This window comes from Crotalus tigris, unplaced genomic scaffold, assembly GCF_016545835.1.
Source record: "Crotalus tigris isolate CLP2741 ecotype Arizona unplaced genomic scaffold, ASM1654583v1 scf7180000018058.1502924, whole genome shotgun sequence".
Classification (NCBI taxonomy): domain Eukaryota; kingdom Metazoa; phylum Chordata; class Lepidosauria; order Squamata; family Viperidae; genus Crotalus; species Crotalus tigris.
Genome location: NW_024096801.1, coordinates 60740 through 82132, shown reverse-complemented (window position 1 = coordinate 82132; position 21393 = coordinate 60740). Strand labels below are relative to the sequence as shown.

General features: G+C 37.3%; 1 protein-coding gene across 4 annotated transcripts in view; it reads left to right on the top strand.

Annotated features, from left to right (window-relative positions):
- Positions 1–21393, top strand: part of LOC120309748 (mucin-4-like) — a 55666-nt gene that overhangs the window by 14405 nt on the left and 19868 nt on the right. The window contains exons 3-10 of one of the 4 annotated variants that reach the window (XM_039347269.1): positions 1159–1522; positions 4871–5101; positions 7463–7687; positions 9553–9663; positions 9813–10043; positions 12011–12121; positions 13997–14230; positions 15694–15930. In XM_039347269.1, coding sequence (XP_039203203.1) covers positions 1165–1522; positions 4871–5101; positions 7463–7687; positions 9553–9663; positions 9813–10043; positions 12011–12121; positions 13997–14230; positions 15694–15930 — 1738 coding nt within the window. In that variant the 5' untranslated portion in view covers positions 1159–1164. The remainder of the gene's footprint in view (positions 1–1158; positions 1523–4870; positions 5102–7462; positions 7688–9552; positions 9664–9812; positions 10044–12010; positions 12122–13996; positions 14231–15693; positions 15931–21393) is intronic. The other 3 variants (XM_039347270.1, XM_039347271.1, XM_039347272.1) reach the window with 3 other exon arrangements.

Below are 21393 nucleotides of genomic sequence, written 5' to 3'. Positions count from 1 at the left end.
ATCTTGTCATTTTATGGGACCTAGAAAATGCCCTTTCGATGGTTGCCCTTGTGGAATGCTCTACAGGCCCCAACCTGGGTTTTTTTTTGTTAAGCAAACTCATTATTCACTACAGCAGCCCCCAACGTTTTGGGCACCAGCGACCTGTACCATCGACAAATGTTTTCCATGAACCGGAGGGGGCGTGATTTTATATGCTGCCTGCATTTCACTGATGGGGCTTTGTTTGTTTGTGTGGCCTGGTTGCTGGTATGCCATGGGCTGGTGCTGGTCCAGGGACCGAAGGTTGGGGACCCCTGCACTATGGAATATTTTTGCTGACAACTGGCATTTACTTCTGATTCTCAGCAAAAATGTTGTAAATTGCAGTTCCATAACTGGAATGCTAGAAACAGCCATAAATGTGACAGAATGGTGGAGGTGGTGACTGTTGGAATTTCAGAACTGGGTCGTAAATACTTTTTGGCGAAGCCCATTGTAACTTTGAATGGTTGCTAAGTGAGTAGTCATAAGTCGAGAACTACCTGTATATTTTTCCCCACTTTTATTATTTTTGATAAATAACTCAAGGCAGCAAACATAGTTAATACTCTTCTTCCTCCTATTTTTCCCACAACAACTCTGAAGTAAGTTGGTTGGCTCAAAGGCTTTCATGCTTAAGGCAATACTAGAATTCATACTTTCCTGGTTTCTAGCTTGGTGCCTTAACTACTACTGACTCTAAATTATTTTCTGAGCATTCTCCACACCCTAGCATGTTTTCATTTCAGAACAATAGATTGTGGTTATATATTATGTTTTGCCCATGTTTGCTGGAATAAAACAGTTCAGATCACATGTTCTACTAAGCCATAATTAAACAAGCTACATCTTGTTATGATCGGTAAACAATCAGTGAGAGAACTAGCTGGTGGCATTTAGTCTACTACTGTTTACTCTTCACTGATTTCCTGCTTTTCAGTCAACTACCTTCAGAGGTAGCTGATTTGTTTCTTCATTCCTGTGCTGGTTGGGAATTTGGCGAGTTACACAGTTATGATATTCCTAGAGGAGATTTGGTTGGTGAGAGTACATTCATTGTTTTTAGAACAAGGTATGATAAGTCCCCAGGTGATATAAAACAGTGTTGATGTTTTTGATATGTTAATTTGGCTTTAGGTACTGATGGACTTGGAGCTGAAGGACCCTTGGATCTTAAAGTGCAATATATTGCAAGTACTAATCAACTACCCAAATGGTATCAGATTTGGGGACTTCATTGGAGCTTTTTATGAAATCCATCATTTTCATCCCCAATTCTCTCATTATGGGTATAGCTCACTCAGAGAGTTGCTAGATGACATGAGGAAAATCGTAATTGTAGAAGGCAGCAAATCAGGTAAACCAGTAATGAAACTAGCAAATGATGTTAATTTTGATGGCTGGCTGGATGAAAAGAAAAAAAATGGACTGGACAATTTTGAAGAGGAACATCCAAGGTTGAAGGAGGAGGAAGGCAGACAAGAAGAAACAGCGGCAACAGGTGAATGCATTACCTGATGGGGGAAATGGCAGTCCAGTACAGCTAGAACTACGTCAATTCCCTCATATATTTTTAAGCAAACATGGCATTATATTTTAAGCAAATATGGCATTATAGCCCCACAGCTGAAGCCTGCTTCCCACCCAGCTACCCAAGGGGTCCTAAAACTGGCAGCAGAAACTACTGACGTACAGAGGACTATTACAGGTTGTACTACCCAGGGTCTTATAGGATTTAGGCTGTTTGGTCAGCTCCAGCACCCAGCAGCACTCAACTTGCCTTTCTGTTTTTTGCAGAGAAGTGCCTGGCTGATGCAATCACAGGCTCAGCTTTACTACAGAGGTCGCCTCATGAGAACCACATGCTAGGCTCCTTTTATTTATGGAAAATCCTTAAGAAGGCAGAGCTCCCTACAGGATCATGAGAACAATACTTGCCTGCAGAATAGCAAGACATTGCCATGAGGCAGCCTCTGTAGGAAAGCTTAATCTCACATTGACTGGGTGCCTCTCTACAAAAAAAAAAAAAAAAAAAAAAAAAAAACAAGGTAAGATTTTATTTTATTTGGAAAATTTATATTGCGTCTTATTCACACACGGCGACTCAAAGCAGCTTACAAGTGAAATAAAAGGAGAATATAAAAGAAAAATAATTAAAAAAATAAAATAACCCCTTACCCTGGCGACAACACATCCTCATACCAGCCATTTAATGGGCTCCATCCTGCTCTGGGTTTCCCAGGCTCACTGGCAGAACCTCGTCTTCAGGGCCTTCCAAAAGAGTGTTAGAATGGGGGCCAGTCTAGTTTTCGCAGGGATGGTGTTCCAGAAGGAGGGAGCCACCATGAAGAAGGCCCTTCTTGGTCCTGCCAGATGTATTTCCTTAGTGGTCGGGACCCACAACTAATGCCGGCCCACTCTAGTGGGCCAGGTAGATGTGACTGGCAAAAGATGGTCCCTCAGACCAGGGCTTTTCAACCAGTGGTACGGGTACCACTTGTGGTACATTGGCACCTGGCAGGTGGTACGCGACCATCCTAGAAAAGTGGTAGTGGGGGAGGAGAATGAGCTGAACAGGTGGCAGCACTGCACAAGCCTGAGTGAGAGATGGCTGGAGCTGCAGGGCTGTCAGGGTTCAGCTGATCCTGGCGTTTCTTCGGGGCTGTCAGGGCTCAGTGGAAGTGCCAGGATCAGCGCCAGGCTCCAGCTGGAGCTTGGCACTGATCCTGGTGCTTCTGCTGAACCCTGAAGAAGCACCAATCAGCTGGAAAGCAGCACTGATCCTGGCACTTCTGCTGAGCCCAGAAGAAGCGCCGATCAGCTGAAATGTTGCAGCATCTCGAGGATCTTGTGATTTACATTCAGATGCTTGGCAACTGGTTATGATGGTCACAGTCTCCCAGGATCATGTGAAGTGACCAAAACCTGCTGCAACCACCCAGCAGACTGGGGGGGGGGGGATAAAAACCAAACATCCCCCACCCCCGCTGCCAATCCTCAACAGAAATGCTCACAAAAATGAAAACCTTGGACAGGAGGAAGACCGCCATCGGTTGGGCAGGCAGGTGTCTTGCTTGGCTGTGGCTTGGGGGGCACATTTTCAGTGCCATTGTAACTTTGAACAGTCACTAAGCGAACTGTTGTATGTCGAGGACTACCTGTACTTTATCACTTTTTTCCTTTTTTGGGGGGGTCATCAGGTTTTTGACACCTTGCTAGGTGACTGGTGGTACTCGGATGTTACCATATCCTAAAAGTGGTACAATGGGTGAAAAGGTTGAAAAGCTCTGCCTCAGACAACCTAGTCCCAAGCCATGTAGGCCTTTAAAGGTGACAACTAGCATCTTGAATCAGCTGGGTGCTGCTGGGCCCTGGTGCTGGCTAAGGAGCAGGCTGAGTCCTGCAGGTCTCTAGGTGGCTTTTGGTTCTCTTGTGTGGCGGAGTGGCTGGGTAGAAGGAGATCTTGGGCTGTAAGCTGTAACAACCCTGTGCATGCTGGTAGCTTCTGTTGCCCCCTATCTCTGAGGCACTCAGTGCTATGCTTAATGACTCATGGTCACTTAATATCCTCATCAGGTAGAGGAGGGGTGAGGTTTGTTAAGTGAGGCAATCGTGTGGTGTCTTGCTTAATAATCATTACAATTTGCAATCGTAATGGGCAGGCTCCATTATGATTGTAATTCAAGAACTACATGTATTGCAAGTTGAATGAGACTTATATTTTGCTTGGTCTTATGACTTAGCAGCAATGTAATTTAACTGAAGCAATTACAAATAGCCTAGAAAATTTAGTGTGATTATTTATACTCTGTTAGGAAAAATAGGACCAGAATCCAAGCATTGGACTGAGAGATTGCCCCTGTACTGTATTCATTTATTCACTAGGCATATTGCTTGATCTCTGTATGACATACAGTACATTGAAATGAATGACTAGATGCAAAGTTTCATAGAAGTATACCTTTACCTTTTATCCAGTCTTCTGCAATTCCTTTGCATCTAATTATTCAAATGAAATATTTGTCCATCTGAAGATAACTCATGTTACAAAATTACATTTATTTGAACCCACATAACTGATGTAAATTATGGAATGTAGAATACTAGCATACTTCTCAGCTTTTTTAGATGATAAACAAGAGCTACGTTTTCTAAATACATATAGATCACTAAGAAATGTTCCTAGGTTTCTACCTCTATAAGTTTACTTTCTAATTAATATATGTGTTTGAATACTCAAACTCATAATACTCTTATTTGATAATTGGTTATTGAGATTTCAAATTTCTTAAGAACGTTTATATAAGAATGACCAAGTTAATTGCAGATTGACACAGAATCATGGAAACACAGGGAAAAGACAGGTTCAGGCTAAGACAATGATGGCGAACTTTTTAGAGATTGAGTACCCAAACTGCAACCCAAAACCTACTTATGTATTGTAGGGTGCTGGGTGGGTGTGGCCCATTGGGTGGGTGTGGCCCATTGGGTCGATGTGGCCTATTGGGTCGATGTAGCCCATTGGGTGGGCGTGGCTGCGGTGGTAATGGCAGACTGGGTGGGATTAAAATGTTCAATCCTAACTTTGCAAGATCTTTTTTTTCCTGTGAGAAGTTGAAATTGATTGATTGATTGAACCTTTTTTTTTTGCACATGGTGGTGGGGGCCTAAAGCGAAAAGGTTTTATAAAACCCAGCTGAAGGCCTAGGACTGGGGCAATTGCAGGCATGCCACAGAGAGGGCTCTGTGCCACAAGTTCGCTACCACGTGGCTAAAATAATTGATAACATAAAATACTACATTGAGATGTGGATTGTTTTTTTTATCACTGATTTGCATTATTTGGTAGATCTGGCTGCAGTCTTGGCAGCAATTACCAATCTCCTAATGGAATATGAGTCGGGTTTGAAGATTAAGAAATTCCAGGCAATCTTGCTTTCCGAAGATGGAATTGATCTGGAGACATTCAGCATCACCAAAGGCTATAAGAATGTCCTAATGTTTTTGGATGACCAGATACCTGGTATAAAAATCAGATGGCAAGGAATCCCTCACAAATGTGTTGTTCAACTTCCTAAAGGTATAGCCACAAAATCTCAATTTTATTTTAACAAAATTGATATAAATAAAAATATCAATAAAATTTGATTCTATATTTAATGTTGCAATAATAATTAGAGATAGCATTGATAAGATTAAACTCTTTATCAAATTCAGCATCTTCTTTCACACATCATCCAAACGCTTCCAAAAATCTTCATGCTGTCTTTAACACCTGTCTCTACTTGTTTGAAGTTAGAAATAAATTCCCAGAACTTTTTCTTAAAAGGATTTTAATCCAGTTGTTACCTTGTGGAATTGGCTAATTGAAATTAGATTATTTATTTATCTCATCTCAGGTCATCCCAATATGAGTAACTTTAAAAGAATGCATAAAATCCATTATATCCCAGAGTTTCTGTATATATTCCAAGTGGATTCTCAGCAAAACTGAGTCAGAACATTTTGGTTTTCCAGATTATGGGAGAAGAGAAAGGCTAGAGGGTTTTCATGGGGTGAATTGGGCAAGGCTAGGATGCCTTATTCTTCTTCGTTTCCATGACTTGTGTACTTCTTTCCCTACTACCCCTTAACAATTGTATTCTTGGTTCAGGCATGGTACATACTTAATTAGCCAGCCTAACTCTCCAATCATCCCAGTGTCATTTTTTTTTTGTCTGCATCTCCATAAGCCATAACTGATATCCTCAAATGCAGGGCAATCTATCCAACTGGCCTGTCTTCCTATTGCTTTCTTTTCTTTCTTTCCCTTTAATTACTGCATGCCCTTACTACCAATCTCCTTGGCTTTTTGCTACTTGCTTGCCCCCATCCCTGGGTAACAACAATCTCTTTCCCGAACTCAGGTGTTTGAACTGGATATAGACAGCACATAAAGTAGCTGTTCTGCGCTCAGAATTGTTTGTGCGTGGAGCATGCTGTACATCCTTGGGAAACTTTCAATGTGGCCGTCCTGTTCTGGTTTTGGGGAATTTAGAATTAATGTATTTGGAAGCTCCCACATTGGAAAACACTATTACTATTTATTTTGTTGTCTACCATGACTGATTGGGTTGCTATAGCAGGGAATACTTATTAGAAGCCATGGCAGTTCTAATAAAGAAAAATATTTGTAGCTCAGCGTTGAAAAAAGGGATTCTTGGATGCTCTCTGAGCTTGGTTGATTTCTTGAAGGTGTTTCATTATCCAAACAAGGTAACATCGTCAGTGCATCAGAACACTGACAATGCTACCTAGTTTAGTTGTTTTGTTGCAGATGTTTTATTACCCAAGCTCAAAGAGCACCAGGGATCCCTCATGACAATTTTTTCTACTTCCCTGACATGGTTTGTCATACTTAAAAGTACAAGAAGACAATCTGTTTCTCAAAACATTAAATACAATATTCCTATAGAATGTTACTTACTTTATTCTGAAAAAAACTAGAGAGCCTGTTTAATAATGCATACCTAAATTTATTTATTGATAAGTAAGTATTTTTCCTTTGTTGCAATAATTATTACCTCAGTAGAAGTAATAGAACAAAATATTCTCCTTCATCCTCTTTTTTAAAACCTGCTATCCTAATGCTCAGTTTGCCTTTCAGCAACTAGCCTTATTCTGGAAAAATATTTGTATTATTAAATAGCAATAATTTCTCAATGGCCAAAGGGGGGCTACCTTTCAGGGAACATATCACAAAAAAATGGGAATGGAATACTTTCACAGTTTCAGAATGATTGTGAATTTCTTCTTTCTTTTATGTACATTTCTGCAGTAGATACAAAGCTAAAAATCACCCTTGCCTGGATTCATTGGGATCCATGATAACATTTATACCTAACCTTAATGAGATACCTGTTAAGAGGAAGCTTTCAAATTCTTATCCTTCAAAAAATCATCACTCAATTTCTCAATGAAACAATGAAAAGTTTTGGGGAATGTATGAATATACTGTATCTGTGCATGTTTATGAAATGGTGGATTTGTTTATTTAGTTCCTAGCCAACAGTTGATTCTGTAGCCATTCCTTAAAACCTTTTCACTTCCTTGAATTTAAGCTAGTTGGAAAAGTATCACCTCTTTTGATTCCAGAAACTGAATTTGGCCTTTTGGTTATTAAGCAAAGTGCCAGCTTCCCAAAAATGTACTGAATAAAGCCAGGAGCAAAATTTCATTTGATTTCATCAATTTTTGTCAACTTTAAATACAGTAAATGTGGCTGTTTCAAATTCCACACTGAATTATTTCATTCTTCTGGCACCTTTGAAATTACAATTTGCAACTTTTGGAGATTTCTAGGAGCTTCCAATGGACTATTCTTGCAGAATTGATTCATTTGTAGCAAGACTACTTAACTAGTTACATAACATGGGGTTGAAGTCATTATCTTCATTTGCAGATTTAACAGTTGCATCTGTGCCAATCTGTAGCATCTTGCAATCATATCCTGATGGCTTACAGTTGACAAACATAAAAGAGGCAGTGAAGAAAAAATGTGGATATGACCTGGAAGTATTTTGCTACCAGGTTGGCTATGATGACATAGTTTCCTGCCTCCAGCAGATTCCTGAACTGATAATAAACAAGGATAAAAACAGGAATTGTCATGTTCGACTTAAGTCAGGTAAGAAATATGATGGATGGACAAACAGATGTTTGGATAAATGAATATGGAGTGGCTTTGAGGCATTTAAAACAGCATGCTTATGCTGAGTAAGGTAATTTGGGCAGGAAATAGCAATAAAGTAAACAGGGATGTGAACTACAAATAAAGTGGAATTTAGCTTATATAGCCAGTATTTCAAGTATCCTGCATGTCTAATATTACTTTCTGAAGTTTAGCCTATCAGTGGTATATGCTTCCAGGATTTGAATCCTCAAATGGCAGGATGTTTATAGAAGATGACACATTTATTTCCAGATAGTCCTCAGTTAATGGACTACTTGTTCAGCAATAGCATCGAATGACTGGTACTTACAAATGGTCTGTAAACTTCTGGAATTGTTGCAGTCTGCTCAGAAACATGCTTACATTTCCAACTGTTGCAGAATCCCATGGTCATATGATCGTAATTTGTGACCTTCCTATAGGCTTCCCACAAGCCAAGTGAATGGGGAAGCCTGCAGGAAGTGGGATGTCTTGGTCCCATGAGGTCCTTGCTTAACAAACCTTGCTTAATGATGGTAATTGGGAACTGCTGAAACTGCCATATCTTAAAATGGGGCAAAGTTCACTTAACAACTAATTTGGCTTAGCAATGGAAGTTTGGAGCATAATTGTAGTTGTAAATCATGGACCACCTTTTTCTAATAATAATTTTAGCCTATATGTATTCCAAAAGGAGGAAGGAATGGTTTGCTCAATGTCATAAAAATCATAGTAGCTAATGTATTTCTTCATGCTATTCCTTCATGCTGGTGAAGCAATATGATCAGCATACATGTTTCAGTCATTTGTAAACTGGAATACTGTATCCAAACACCTAAAATTTTTAATATCAGTTTCATTCTCTTTGGTGCCTCATTTTGGGTTTCTTGGCAAAAACAAAAACAGTTTTCTGCTATTTAATTACCAATAAGGACTTCCAACAGATATCATTGAGTGTTTTGAGTGCTCACCTATCCTTCACATGCTTGTGAAAGGATAGCTACGTCATTCACATGTAGAAAAAGTGAAACATAAGCCCAAGTATAATGAAAATATTGAAGATTTTTTTTCTCCTTTTTGTGTTTGATTAAACTGAACAATTTAAAAGCATTAAGAGTCATAATTTTATATAGAAAGTCTTTACTGAGGCCATCAGAACAACTGGGAAGTACAATTTCAGTGAGCTAATCCAAGGACATTAGGTTCATCTGGACTCACTATGATGCCACAGTGGAAAAGACAATAGTATCGAGATATATTAAGCAAATTCAGCCAGTGTTAGTAGAAGAGGCATAAGTAAAGCTTATACCTTTGTAACTACCAGTTTCTGAAATATATAAGCAAGGTAGCATAGATGTTCTTCTGAAGAATAATAATAAATAATAAATTATTCAAGACAAAATCAAATCTACTTGAAATCTTGTAATTTATTTTAGGGAAGCTATAATATTAGAATGATGTGGAGGAATATGAGCTAATTCAGTATGGTGAGTAAAGATGCCAGGCTGGGAATGGGTAAAACCAAGTTCTGGCCCTCATGTAGAAAACCAGCTGGATGACTTTGGTCAGTCATTCATTCTCAGCTTAGGGTGAAGGCAAAAGCAAACCATTTCAGAAATCTTCCTTCATACCATGCTGAGCATGAGGTCTAGCTAAATCTCCTTGGAACCCCCCCCACCCCCCCCCCCGAAAATCCACATTCTATGACAATGTTCTTATTGTGATGCATAATCTATCGGTTTTCCAGTATAGTTGAGAATTTACAGTTGGAGGATTTGTTTTTGCCAGATTTGTTACTCTGAATTGCCATACATTTCACCCCTACTTGTCTTCTATTCCAGCTTCTTTCAGCTGTTCTTCATTTCAATCCAGCCATTCTCCCTCTTGTGATGCAGAACAGTTTATGTGCACATCAAACAATCCAAACCAAAATGAATCTGAAAAGAAGCCTGGTAAGTTTGATCTGATTCACTTAACAACTACCATTTTTGTTATGTGTAAATATGTCCATTGTGGTATTCTAGATTTGGTTTGATGTATTAGCTTGCTCTCCATAGCTTTTATGACTTCTATGTGTGTCTATATATTTTCTCTTCAACAGCACTGAGTGAAGTGATGACATCACTCACTGCCCTCTTAAGCAAGTATATGGCGGGCCTGAGAGTAAAGAAATTGCAAGACTTCTTGCTGGCAAAAGAAGGAATTGATCTTGAGAAATTCAGCATTGCCCAGGGCCACAAAGACACAGTGGAATTTTTGGAGCAAAAGATGCCTAAGTTGAAGTTGAATTACCAAACTAACAGGCTTAATAGTGTTGTTAAATTTGACTCAGGTAATGCCTCCCCTTGATAGACCCATCACTCCAGGTGATGGTTATTGGTATCCATAATATGGGGGGGTGAGTCTTGCATGTAGAGTATTTGGATTTGAATTGGGCTACAAAAAGAAAAAAGTTTTGTCTAGTAAAAGTGCTGGCCTACAGTCTAAGCCAGTGATGGTGAACCTGTTAGAGACAGAGTGCCCAAAAATTGACCCTGCCCCCGCTCCACCCTCCCATCCCCCGCCCCATCTACCCGCAGGGCACTCAGCGCCTCCAGGGCCCACCGCAGATCGCCCAGGCACCGCAGCAGTGCTATGGCAGTCACACCCTCTGCCCGAGCCCTGTAGATCAACTGTACATGATGGGGTGTGAGGGCAGAGTCTTGTCTACTCTGCCTGGCTGCCATGTCCTTGGCTGTGCTGCTCCGCGTGGGCCATGCTCAGGGGTGACTCTCCTTCAGGGGGCTGCTGGAGAGGAGGGTGTCATGGGGGGAGGCGAGGCTGGGGCAACAGCATGTGTGCCCACAGAGAGGACTTCGAGTGCCACCTCTGGTACCCGTGCCATAGGTTCACCACCACTGGTCTAAGCTGTAATCTCCTTCAAGTATGAAAACTGGCTAGTCACATTCTCTGAATCTAAGCAAATAAGTAACATTATGTGGGTCAACTTGAGTTGTTAAAAATAAAAGCCAGATATAAATCTGCAGGTGATCCTTAATTTATGACCATTCTTTTAATCAGAAGGTGAAGTTACACTGTTGGTGAAAAAAGTGACTTACAACCCATCCTCAAAGTTACAACCATTATTCCACTCTAGGTTTTATGATCACAATTTGTGCACCTGTCAAATGTCTCATATTTGTGAGGGGTGTAGCATCCTGCAATCACATGATCATGATTTGAAACCGTCCCGGCTGGTTTCTGACAGGCAAAGCTAATGAAGGAAGCCAGATGTGCTTAATGGCCATTTGATTCACTTAACAACTGTCATTACTATCTCAAACACCATAGTAAAAATTGTTGTAAATTGGATCTGATTACACCATGTCTCACTTACCAACCACGCTGGTTCGTGACTAAATTCTGATCCTATTTGTCCTAAATTAAGGATTATCTATAAAATCCAATGAATAATCTCTTCCCTGCTTCCCACATTCTTTCTTCTCCATTTGAGGTAAAAGAAAGCCAGGGAGAATTTTATAGAGGAAAAATAGTATGATGGGGTGCTATCTTAGAAAATGACAGAGTTTCTATTTGCTGTATAGAGTAGTATAGAAAAATAAAGTGTTGGGAAAAATGCGGACAAAAATGTGGACATATGACTGCACACAATAGATTTTTTGGGCTTTGGATTCACTGAAAAATTAGTTGGAATCTGTTAGTAAATTCCCATAATGATTGGAAAATGGGGTGTGATGGCGCTGAATTTGTCAGCTGGAAAGCTTGTCCGCCTGGATTTGAGACCCGAGCACCATGTGACAGGGTAAGCGCCGGTTATTTGCCCCAGCTCCTGCCAACCTAACAATTCAAAAGCATACAAATATGAAGGGATAAATAGGAACCACTTCAGTGGGAAGTTCCATGTGCCTCAGTGTATAATCATGCTGGCTACATGACTACAAAAGTCGGACAAATATTGGCTTCCTCGGCCAAGAAACAGAAATGAGCACTGTCCCTTAGAGTCAGACATGAGTGGACGGGAAATCTTTACCTTTTTTAATGATTGGAAATTCTGCCACTGGTGGTTTACATTTATCTGGAGGGAAGAATAATTGAGAAGGACAGAGAACATGGTCTTCCATATTACCCAGATTGTGAAGATGGAGTGAGGTTTCAGTTGTTGAACTGAGTAAATAGTAAATCTTATTCATCTCATCCTGTCTACCAACTATTGTAGCTGAGAATCTGCAGTTGGAGATTTTGCCAGATTTATTATTCTGAATGTTCTCACATTTTCCTCCTACGTTTCTACTATTCTAGCTTCCTTCAGATGCTCTTCATCCCAGTCCAGCTCTTCTTTCACTTCTGACTCAGATCAGTCTACCTGCACATCAAAAATTTCAAACCAATTCAAATCTGAAAAGAAGCCTGGTAAATTTCTATTTGATTTTGAAATTTTGGGAACAATGGGAACCAGGCTTAGAGGATCAGGAAATGTTAGACGAAGTGATACATTTCTGTGAAAATGGGTCCTTAATATCATTATGAGAAGCCTTCTTGTCAACCAACTAGAGCCTTCATCTTTTTCTGCATCAGCTATAATTGATACTGCACATGGTTACTCTCAGTCCATCATGTGCATAGTCCTTCTCATAATGAGTGTGATTTATTTAAAAAAAGTTGGTATATAACTCCAAGTTTATAGGGCAGAATAGGTTCATGTAATCCTATAGCTGTTTTCTGTAGGTAGAGTAGAACAACTTTTTCTACTCTGCTATCTTAAGGTGTGTTGGAATAGGATTTCAGAATTCTTTGCTACCATATTTCAGACAATTTTTTCGAGTTGTAGTTCCAAAACATATCTAGAAGGTGCCAATTTGAATTTTGTTGGATCATATTAGCAGCCATCAGCATCTTCAGCCATATCAACAGCTGTCCCCACCATTAGCCATAGTTCACCATTTTCCTTACTACAGTGGATCAGTGGACCTGATTATTCTATACAATGGACTTTTCTTTCTGCTATTTAGAGCAATTACAAGTTCTATTCCATTCTAGAGTCTAAATATTGGCACTTTGGTGTGCAGCTCTAATCTTAATCTTTTAAAATGCCTAATCTTTTAAAATGTTCCTACTTCATTCAGAACAATTTATAATGACATTGTGAAGCTCCTGCTTAGCCCAGGGTTGTTGGTTTTTTTTGGATCAGCTTTGCTGATAACTCATTTTCTTTGCTAGTTTTGATGTGGTTATTTGTACATAAATATTCCAAGATAATTCAGTTTATGAGAAAATTATGAATGTAGGATATCTGTGCAGCCCTGCTTGAAAATGGGAATATCAACATTGATTTAAACAGCCTTCCCTCGTCTAGTGTACATTAGTTTATTAATCTAAAATTCTAATATTACTATTAATGTATGCTAGGACCCATGATAGGGATCTAACCCTATTGGAGGATACCAGAATGGAAATAAGTAGATTAAATAAGGCTTAGAAATGAGTATAATTGCGTGGTATCCTTTTCAGGAAGTTGATAAACTTGTAAAATTAAAGGAATAATATATTTTAAAAATATCTTTTGAATGTCTCGGAAAAAAGACAAATTAGAAAATTTATACATTATCAATTTTTTGTAAAAGAATTTGCCTTTTTCCTTACTGCTTATTCCCTTCAAATGTGGAACACTCTGTCCAAGTACAAACAGTGCTAAAATAAGGATCAAGACATCATAAACCACAGAATAAATAAGCTCTTCTGAACAAATAAGTGATGATGTTTTTGTTTAGTTCTTTCTTTCTAGAGGTGGATATAGAAAAATGGGATTCATTCACTTTCAAGCAGTGAGCCGTTGGTTATGATTTATGTGTGTTTATATAGGCTGTTTTAACCATGGTCTTCAAACACACCTGATGAACTAGTTCACATATCATATTGTGCTTTATTATGCTGAACTAAAATCTAGCAAATCATACTATGACTTAATACAGTATATACATCTAACCAGAGGCCTAGTAAGTAGGCTTAGGGTTGTTGATTTGAATCTTATTTGCTTTGCTATTCTTGGCATAATACCTTGTTTTGCACTTTTCAGAAAAGTATATCATGGTTTGTTTAGTTGAATCAATGTTAGGTTCAACACTAGCAAACACATGCATATAATTATTGATTAAGATGGGATCCCTAATTATTTTTATTATGTGTAAATACAGCCATTGTGGTATTTTTGGATTGGTTTAATGTATTAGTTTGTTTTCCATGGCTTTTCTGACCTGTATATCAGTCTATATATTTTCTCTTCAACAGCACTGAGTGAAGTGATGACATCACTCACTGCCCTCTTAAGCAAGTATACAGCGGGCCTGAGAGTTAAGAAACTGCAAGACTTCTTGCTGGCAAAAGAAGGAATTGATCTTGAGAAGTTCAGTATTGCCCAGGGCCATAAAGACACAGTTGAATTTTTGGAACAAAAGATGCCTCAACTTTTGATGCACCATAGAACGAATAGGCTTAATACTGTTGTTGTTGAACCCCACTCAGGTAATGTGTGGCCTGGATAGATCCATCACTTCTGGTGATGATTATTGGCATCCATAATGTGTGTGTGTGGGGGGGGGGTGAGTCTTGCATGCACAACACATTTAGAGGATTTGGATTTGGATTGGGTTACAAAATGAAAAAAGTTTGGTCTAGTAAAAGTGCTGGGCTACAGTCTAAGCTGTAATCCTCCTTCAGGTATGGAAACTGGCCAAAGACTTTCTCCGAGATTAAGCTAGCTCACAGTGTTGTTATGGAGCAAATAGGTAATATTATGCGTGCCAATGTGAGTTTTAAAAAAATAAAAGCCCAGTATAAATCTGCAGGTGGTCCTTCATTTATGACCATTCTTTTAATAATGATTTGAAGTTGTACTGTTTATGAAAAAGATGGTGACTTACAACCCATCTTTGAAGTCATCATACCACTCTCTCGGTTATGTGATCACAATTTAGGTACCTGTAATTCTCTTGCATTTGTGATGGTTGCAGAATTGTGTAGTTACATGATCATGATTTGCATTCTTCATTGGCTTCTGACAAAGCCAATGAAGGAAGCTGGATTTCTTTGATGACCATCTGATTCTCTTAACAACTAGCATCATTCACTTAACCACCATGGTAAAAATTGGGTCTGGTCATATAATGATTCACTTACCAAACACATTGCTTAATGACTGAATTCCTTTTTGTGGTCATAAATTAAGGCTTATTTGTCATCTTTTTTCTGAATCTGGCTATAATTGTTATTGCCTATGGTTATTCTCAGTTCAGTCGTGTGCATATCCCTTTTTACAATGAATGTGGTTCATTAAAAGAAATTTGGTGTAGAACTGCATGTTTATAGGGCAGAATGAGTTCATATAGCCCTACATCTGTTTTTCTTCAGGTAGAGTAGAACAGCTTTTTCTATTGTGTATCCTAAGGTTATGTCGGAATTAGAATTTCAGAATTCTTTGCTAGCATACTTCAGAGAATTTTCTACAGTTGTAGTCCCAAAACATCTAGAAGGCACCAATTTGGATTTTGCTGGATCAGCCCTCACCATCCTCAGCCATATCACCATTTTCAGCCAAATCAACAGCTATTAAGCACCATCAGCCGTAGTTCATTTTCTTTATTACAATATAATCCATGGATCTGATTATTCCATTCTCTTGCTGATGTTCCACAGCAGTTCTGTTCCATTTTAGAGCCTGCATATTGCCATTTTGGTGTGTAACTCTTGATGAGCGTGAATATGCATAATCTTATTTTAAAACTGTTCCTCACTACTCCATTCAGAACAATTTATAGTGACATTGTGAAGTTCTTCTCAGCCCAGGGTTTTTTTTTCCTGTACCAACATTATAGTGTGATGTGTGAATATGGTCATTGTGGTATTCTTGAACTGGTTTGCTGTATTAGCTTGTTCTCCATGGTTTTTCTGAGCTTCATGTCTGTCTACACATTTTCTCTCCTTTTCAGCAGTACTGAATGAAGTCATAGCATCACTCACTGCTCTCATAAACAGGTATAAGACGGGCCTGAGAGTTAAGAAATTGCAAGACTTCTTGCTGGCAGAAGAAGGAATTGATCTTGAGAATATCAGCATTGCCCTGGGCCACAAAGACACAGTGGAATTTTTGGAGCAAAAAATGCCTCAACTGATTTTGAAGTACAGAACGAACAGGCTTAATACTGTTGTCCTTGAACCTCACTCAGGTAATGTCTGGCCTGGATTGATTCATCACTGATGGTGATGGTTATAGGTATCCAAAATGTGGGGGTGGGGTGATTCTTGCATGTACAATAGATTTGGATTTGGATTGGGCTACCAAAAAAAAAAAAAAAAAGTTTAGTCTAGTAAAAGTGCTGGACTATAGTCTAAGCTGTAATCCTCCTTTAAGTATGGAAAGTGTTGTTGGGGAGCAAATAAGAAGCATTATGTGTGTCAGCTTGAGTTGTTAAAAATAAAAGCCAGGTATAAATCTGCAGGTAGTTCTTAATTTATGGCCATTCTTTTAATCACAATTTGAAGTTACACTTTTGGTGAAAAAAGTGACTTACAACCCATGCAACCATTATACCATTCTCGGTTATGTGATCACAATTTGGGCACCGGTCAACTGTCTCACATTTGTGATGGTTGCATCATCCTGCAATCACATGATCAAGATTTGCAGTCTTTTTTTTGATTAAAGATTTTATTGATTTTTTTCATCAACATATGTTAATTTTTCCAATCAACAAGTTGTCTGGAGTTTGCTATGCTAATACATGTTCAATTCCTAATCCTTCATTCTTTCCTCTAGCCAAGAATAAAATAGGTTCCAAATTTGATAGTAGTCTGTATCTTCTTTATCTTTCAACCTCATGGTTAATCTATCCATCTCTGCACATTCCAATATTTTCCTGATTATTTCTTCTTCTGATGGCAGTCCTTCATTCTTCCAGTATTGTGCAAAAATTATTCTTGCTGATGTAGTAATGTGTAAGATTAAATACAATTTCTGCTTATTAGTCTTTTCAGGTAAAAAATGTTCAGGTTTAAAATCCACTTGTTCACCCAATATTTTTTCTAACCACATATGTATCTTTCTCCAATAGGCCTTTGCCTTACCACCTGTCCACCAAATGTGATAATACGTGCCTATGTTATGTTTACATTTCCAACATCTATCTGACATATTTTTAAACATTTTTGCTAATCTTGCTGGCGGCAGATGCCTTCTATAAAACATTTTATACAAATTTTCTTTGTATGAGGTTGACATTGTTAATTTGTAGTTTCTCTCCCATAACATTTGCCATTTTTCTAATTCTATATTATAGCAAAATTTTTTTGCTCATCTTGTCATTGTTCTTTCACTTGTTCACTTTCCATATCCAAAATTAACAAAAAGTTATACATTTTCTTGATTAATTTCTCATCTGAGGTTAACAAAATCTTATCAAACACAGTTTGATCCTTATAAAATCCATACATTTTTATATCTTTTTCATATCTACTTTGTATCTGTAAATGTGCCCATAAGATCAAGTTAATTCCCTGATTTTCCAGTTCTTGTTTAGATTTTAATTCCCATCAATATCTAGAATATCTTTATATGTCCATATTTTTTCAAAGTCTGTCAAGTTCAGATGTATAAACGCCTCCATCGTTGATAACCACCCTGGAATTTTTAAATATATTTTAGCTTTAATTTTTTCCCATACTGTTGACAGGGTATTTCTTATAAAATGATTTTGAAAGTACTTAAGGACTCTGTTTTTCCCATACCATAAGAAAGCGTGCCACCCCAATTATAAATCATGTCCCTCTAAATACAGTAACTGTTTATTTTTAAGTGTTATCCACTCTTTCACCCATGTTAACACAGATACTTGGTAATACAACGTCCATTCCGGCAACCCAAAACCTCCATTTTCCTTAGCATCTTGTAATGTTTTCATCTTAATTCTAGCTTTTCCCCCCTGCCAAATAAAGTTTAAAACTATTAAAATTTAAATCTTGAAAGAATTTTCTCTCAAGTTTTATCAGAATCGTTTGAAATAGAAATAAAATTTTCGGCAACACATTCATTTTTACTGTAGCAATTCTTCCTAATATTGACAGCTGCAGATTTTTCCATCTTTCCAAGTCTAGCTTTATTTGCTTCAATAATTTTGTATAATTGTCTTCTTTTATTGACGAACACTTAGCCGAAAGATGAATACCTAAATATTTAACTTTTTTCACTATTTGTACCTCTGTTTCTCTAGTATTTGCCTTTTTTGTTTATCTGTGAGGTTCTTTACTATTACTTTAGTTTTTTCTTTATTTATTTTTAGTCCTGCCATTTCTCCATATTCTTCTATCTTTCCCCATAGTTTAGGAATCATCTCTAAAGGTTCTTCCAAGATAAACACTAAATCATCAGCAAATGCTTGTATAACTTATATGTTTCATCTTTTATTTTCAATCCTTTAATTTCTGTGTCCTGTCTTATTGTTCTATTTAGTACTTCCAAAGTAAAGATAAATAATAATGGAGATAGTGGACACCCTTGTCTTGTACCTTTTCTTATCTCAAAGCTCTCAGTATAATCTCCATTCACTATCACTTTTGCTATCTGGTTGCTATATATTGTTTTTATCATATTTGTAAAATTCTTTCCAAAATTCATTATTTGTAATTGCTGAACCGTAAACTGCCAGGAAACGTTATCAAACGCTTTTTGGACATCTGAAAACACTAGTGCTAATTGTTTTCCTGGGTGTAATTCATAATATTCTAATACGTCCATTATCACCCTTAAATTGTTTTTAATTTGTCTCTTCGGTAAAAAGCCGTTTTGATCTGGGTGTATAAATTCAACTAAGTATTTTTTCAATCTCTCTGCCATTATTGAAGTAAAAATTTTGTAATCCACATTGAGTAATGAAATCGGTCTATAGTTCTTAATATATATCAAGTCTGAATTTTATTTTGGTATCAAGGTAAGATTTGCTTCTATTCATGTATTTGGAAGTTTGGCCACTAACAATAGTCCATTACAAACATTTTTCAGTCGTTCACTTAATGTATCTTGTAGATTTTTATAAAGTTCCGCTGGTAGCCCATCTGGGTCTGGTGTTTTTCCATTCTTTTGTCGTTTTATAGCCTCTAATATCTCCATCATTGTTATTCTTTCTTCTAACATAGTTTTGAATGTCTCTGGAATTTTTGGCAATTTACTTCTTCTAGATATTGAGCAATTCTCTCTCTTGCAGCCTCCTCTTTACCATGCAATTCTTCATAATATTTCTTAATTATCTTTTTTATTTCTTCCTTTTTAAATTGTAAACAACCTTTCCCATCTACTAAATTATGTATTATTTTCTTCTCTTTCTCTTTTTTGAGCTTATAAGCTAGCCATCTTCCTGGCTTATAAGCATTTTTGAAATTTTTTTGTTTTGCTCTATTTGTTCCACCATTTTTTCTGAGTCCAACAAATTCAGCTTATGTTTTATTATTTCCATTTCTCTTTTCAAAGTCTTTTTCTATGGATTTTGTAATTCTGTCTCTAACTTTCTAAATTTTTCTTTTAATAATAAATATTGCTGTCTTCTCTGTTTATTTTTCTTTGCCATATACGTTATAGCTATATCTCTAAAATATGCTTTAGCTGTATCCCATACATTTTGTAGTGATGTATCTTCTTTATTTTCTTTAGAGAAGAATTCCATTTCTCTTTTTGCCAACTCTATGAATTCTTTGTCTTTTAGTATAGATTGATTTAAAATCCATCTTGGGTTTTTTTGTATTCCTTTCCATGTCGCTTTTAAAGGGTTGTGATCTGCCCATGTGCCTATTTCTATCTCAATTTCCTGTATATCCATCTTTAATTCAGAAGTCATTCAAATCATGTCAATTCTTGACCAAGATTTATGGCTATTTGAGTAAAAGGTATATTGTTGATTTTGAGGATTGGTTTTTCTCCAGACATATTGTATTCTAATTTCTTCTGCCATATCAAAGAATGTGTCTTCTTCTTACGGGTTTTCCTGTTTTGCTACTTTTGTAATCCATTGTTCCATTTACTATCACATTAAAGTCTCCTATTAAACAAATATTTTGGTATTCCATTTCTATTAATTTCCTGTGTAATCTTTGATAAAATTGTTCTTGACTATCATTTGGGGCATAAATTGCCACTAACAGTATCTGTTTTTGATGTAAATATATTTCAACCATTACAATTCTTCCTTCTTCATCTGAATATATTAATTTAGAATCTATTGTCTCTTTAACGTATACCACCACCCCTCGTTTCTTTTGTTATGCTGATGTATAATGAAGCTTCCCCATTTTCGGGTATTCCAACAATTTGAATGTTGTTTTTTTATGTGTGTCTCTTGTAAACAGATTATATCTATATTTAATTTCTGAAGTTTCCTAAAAATTTTATTTCTTTTTATTGGGGATTTTAATCCATTTACATTTACCGAAAAAATTCATTTTTTTCTCATTTCCTCTTTGGCAGTTCCTTCTCCTTCACCTATTTGTTCACCTTTCTCCTTCTGTTGCTCTGCTTGTGCCGTTGCTCCTTGGGCTGTCTCTCCCATCTGCTTATCCTCTTGTTGTTGATACAATCCTTCATCCAAAATTACTCTATTTCTTACTTCAAAGTCTTCTGCTTTCCAAATTGTGTCCAGTCGATATCTTGTATTATTCCAGTTTATTAAAATACCTTCTGGCATTAGCCATCTGAAATTTATGCCTTTGGCAATCAATTTTGTAGTTAGAAAATGGTAGTGTCTCCGGGTATTCCTTACTCTCTTGGGTATCTGTTTTAGGACCACAGTTTCTTTATTTTTATATTGTAAAATTTTATTTATATTCATGAACCTCATGTGCGCTTCTCTTGGTAATCTTTTTTTTCTTGCATAGCTTGAATTCATACGGAATATTTGATCGGTCTCATTCTGAATGTCTACTTGGTCTGCATTTAAAAGTTCTGCCAACAGCTCAATAATCACCTTTTCTATACTTTCTTCACTATCTTCAGGAATATTTTGAAACCGCAAATAATGTTCCACTTCTCTCATTTCTACCATTGCCATAGCCCGTTCTAGCTCTTGATTTGTTTGTTCCAGTCTTTCATTCTTCTGCAATAACATTTCCACCTTTTTGTCAATGTCTTCAGTTTTATTTTCCACTTCCTGGATTTTCTGTTCATTTTTTATGATCTTTTGATTTTGAGCTTCAAATTGTGCCTTTATATCCAGAATTTCTTTGCTTACTTTCTCCAGTTTACTTTGTGTTTCTTCATGGTTCCTCTGCAAAATTTGTTGAATTAATTTTAAAGAGGCCTGTGTTTCATCTTAGGCCGTGCTTGCTTTATCACGCTGTAGCAATGTGCTGACAGAACTCTTGAGTTGTTGGACTGGCTTGTCCGACAGAGGGTGCCGAAGAAGTTTTCAAGTCTGGAAGTATTAGATGTACTCATTTTGTGGCTCACAGTCTTAAACTTATATCCAAAGCGTAATCAGGAATCAGCTGTTTGAGGCAAACCTACCTCCAATCTCTTCTTGGATCTAAAATGTTCTCTTTTTCTTTTCTTTCCCCAGGATAATGTCTATTTAGTTTTTAGCCAATGTCAATAAGTATAGCTATAAACAGTCTTTCACTTGTTATCTCAGACCATTTGTTCTCAAGCTTTC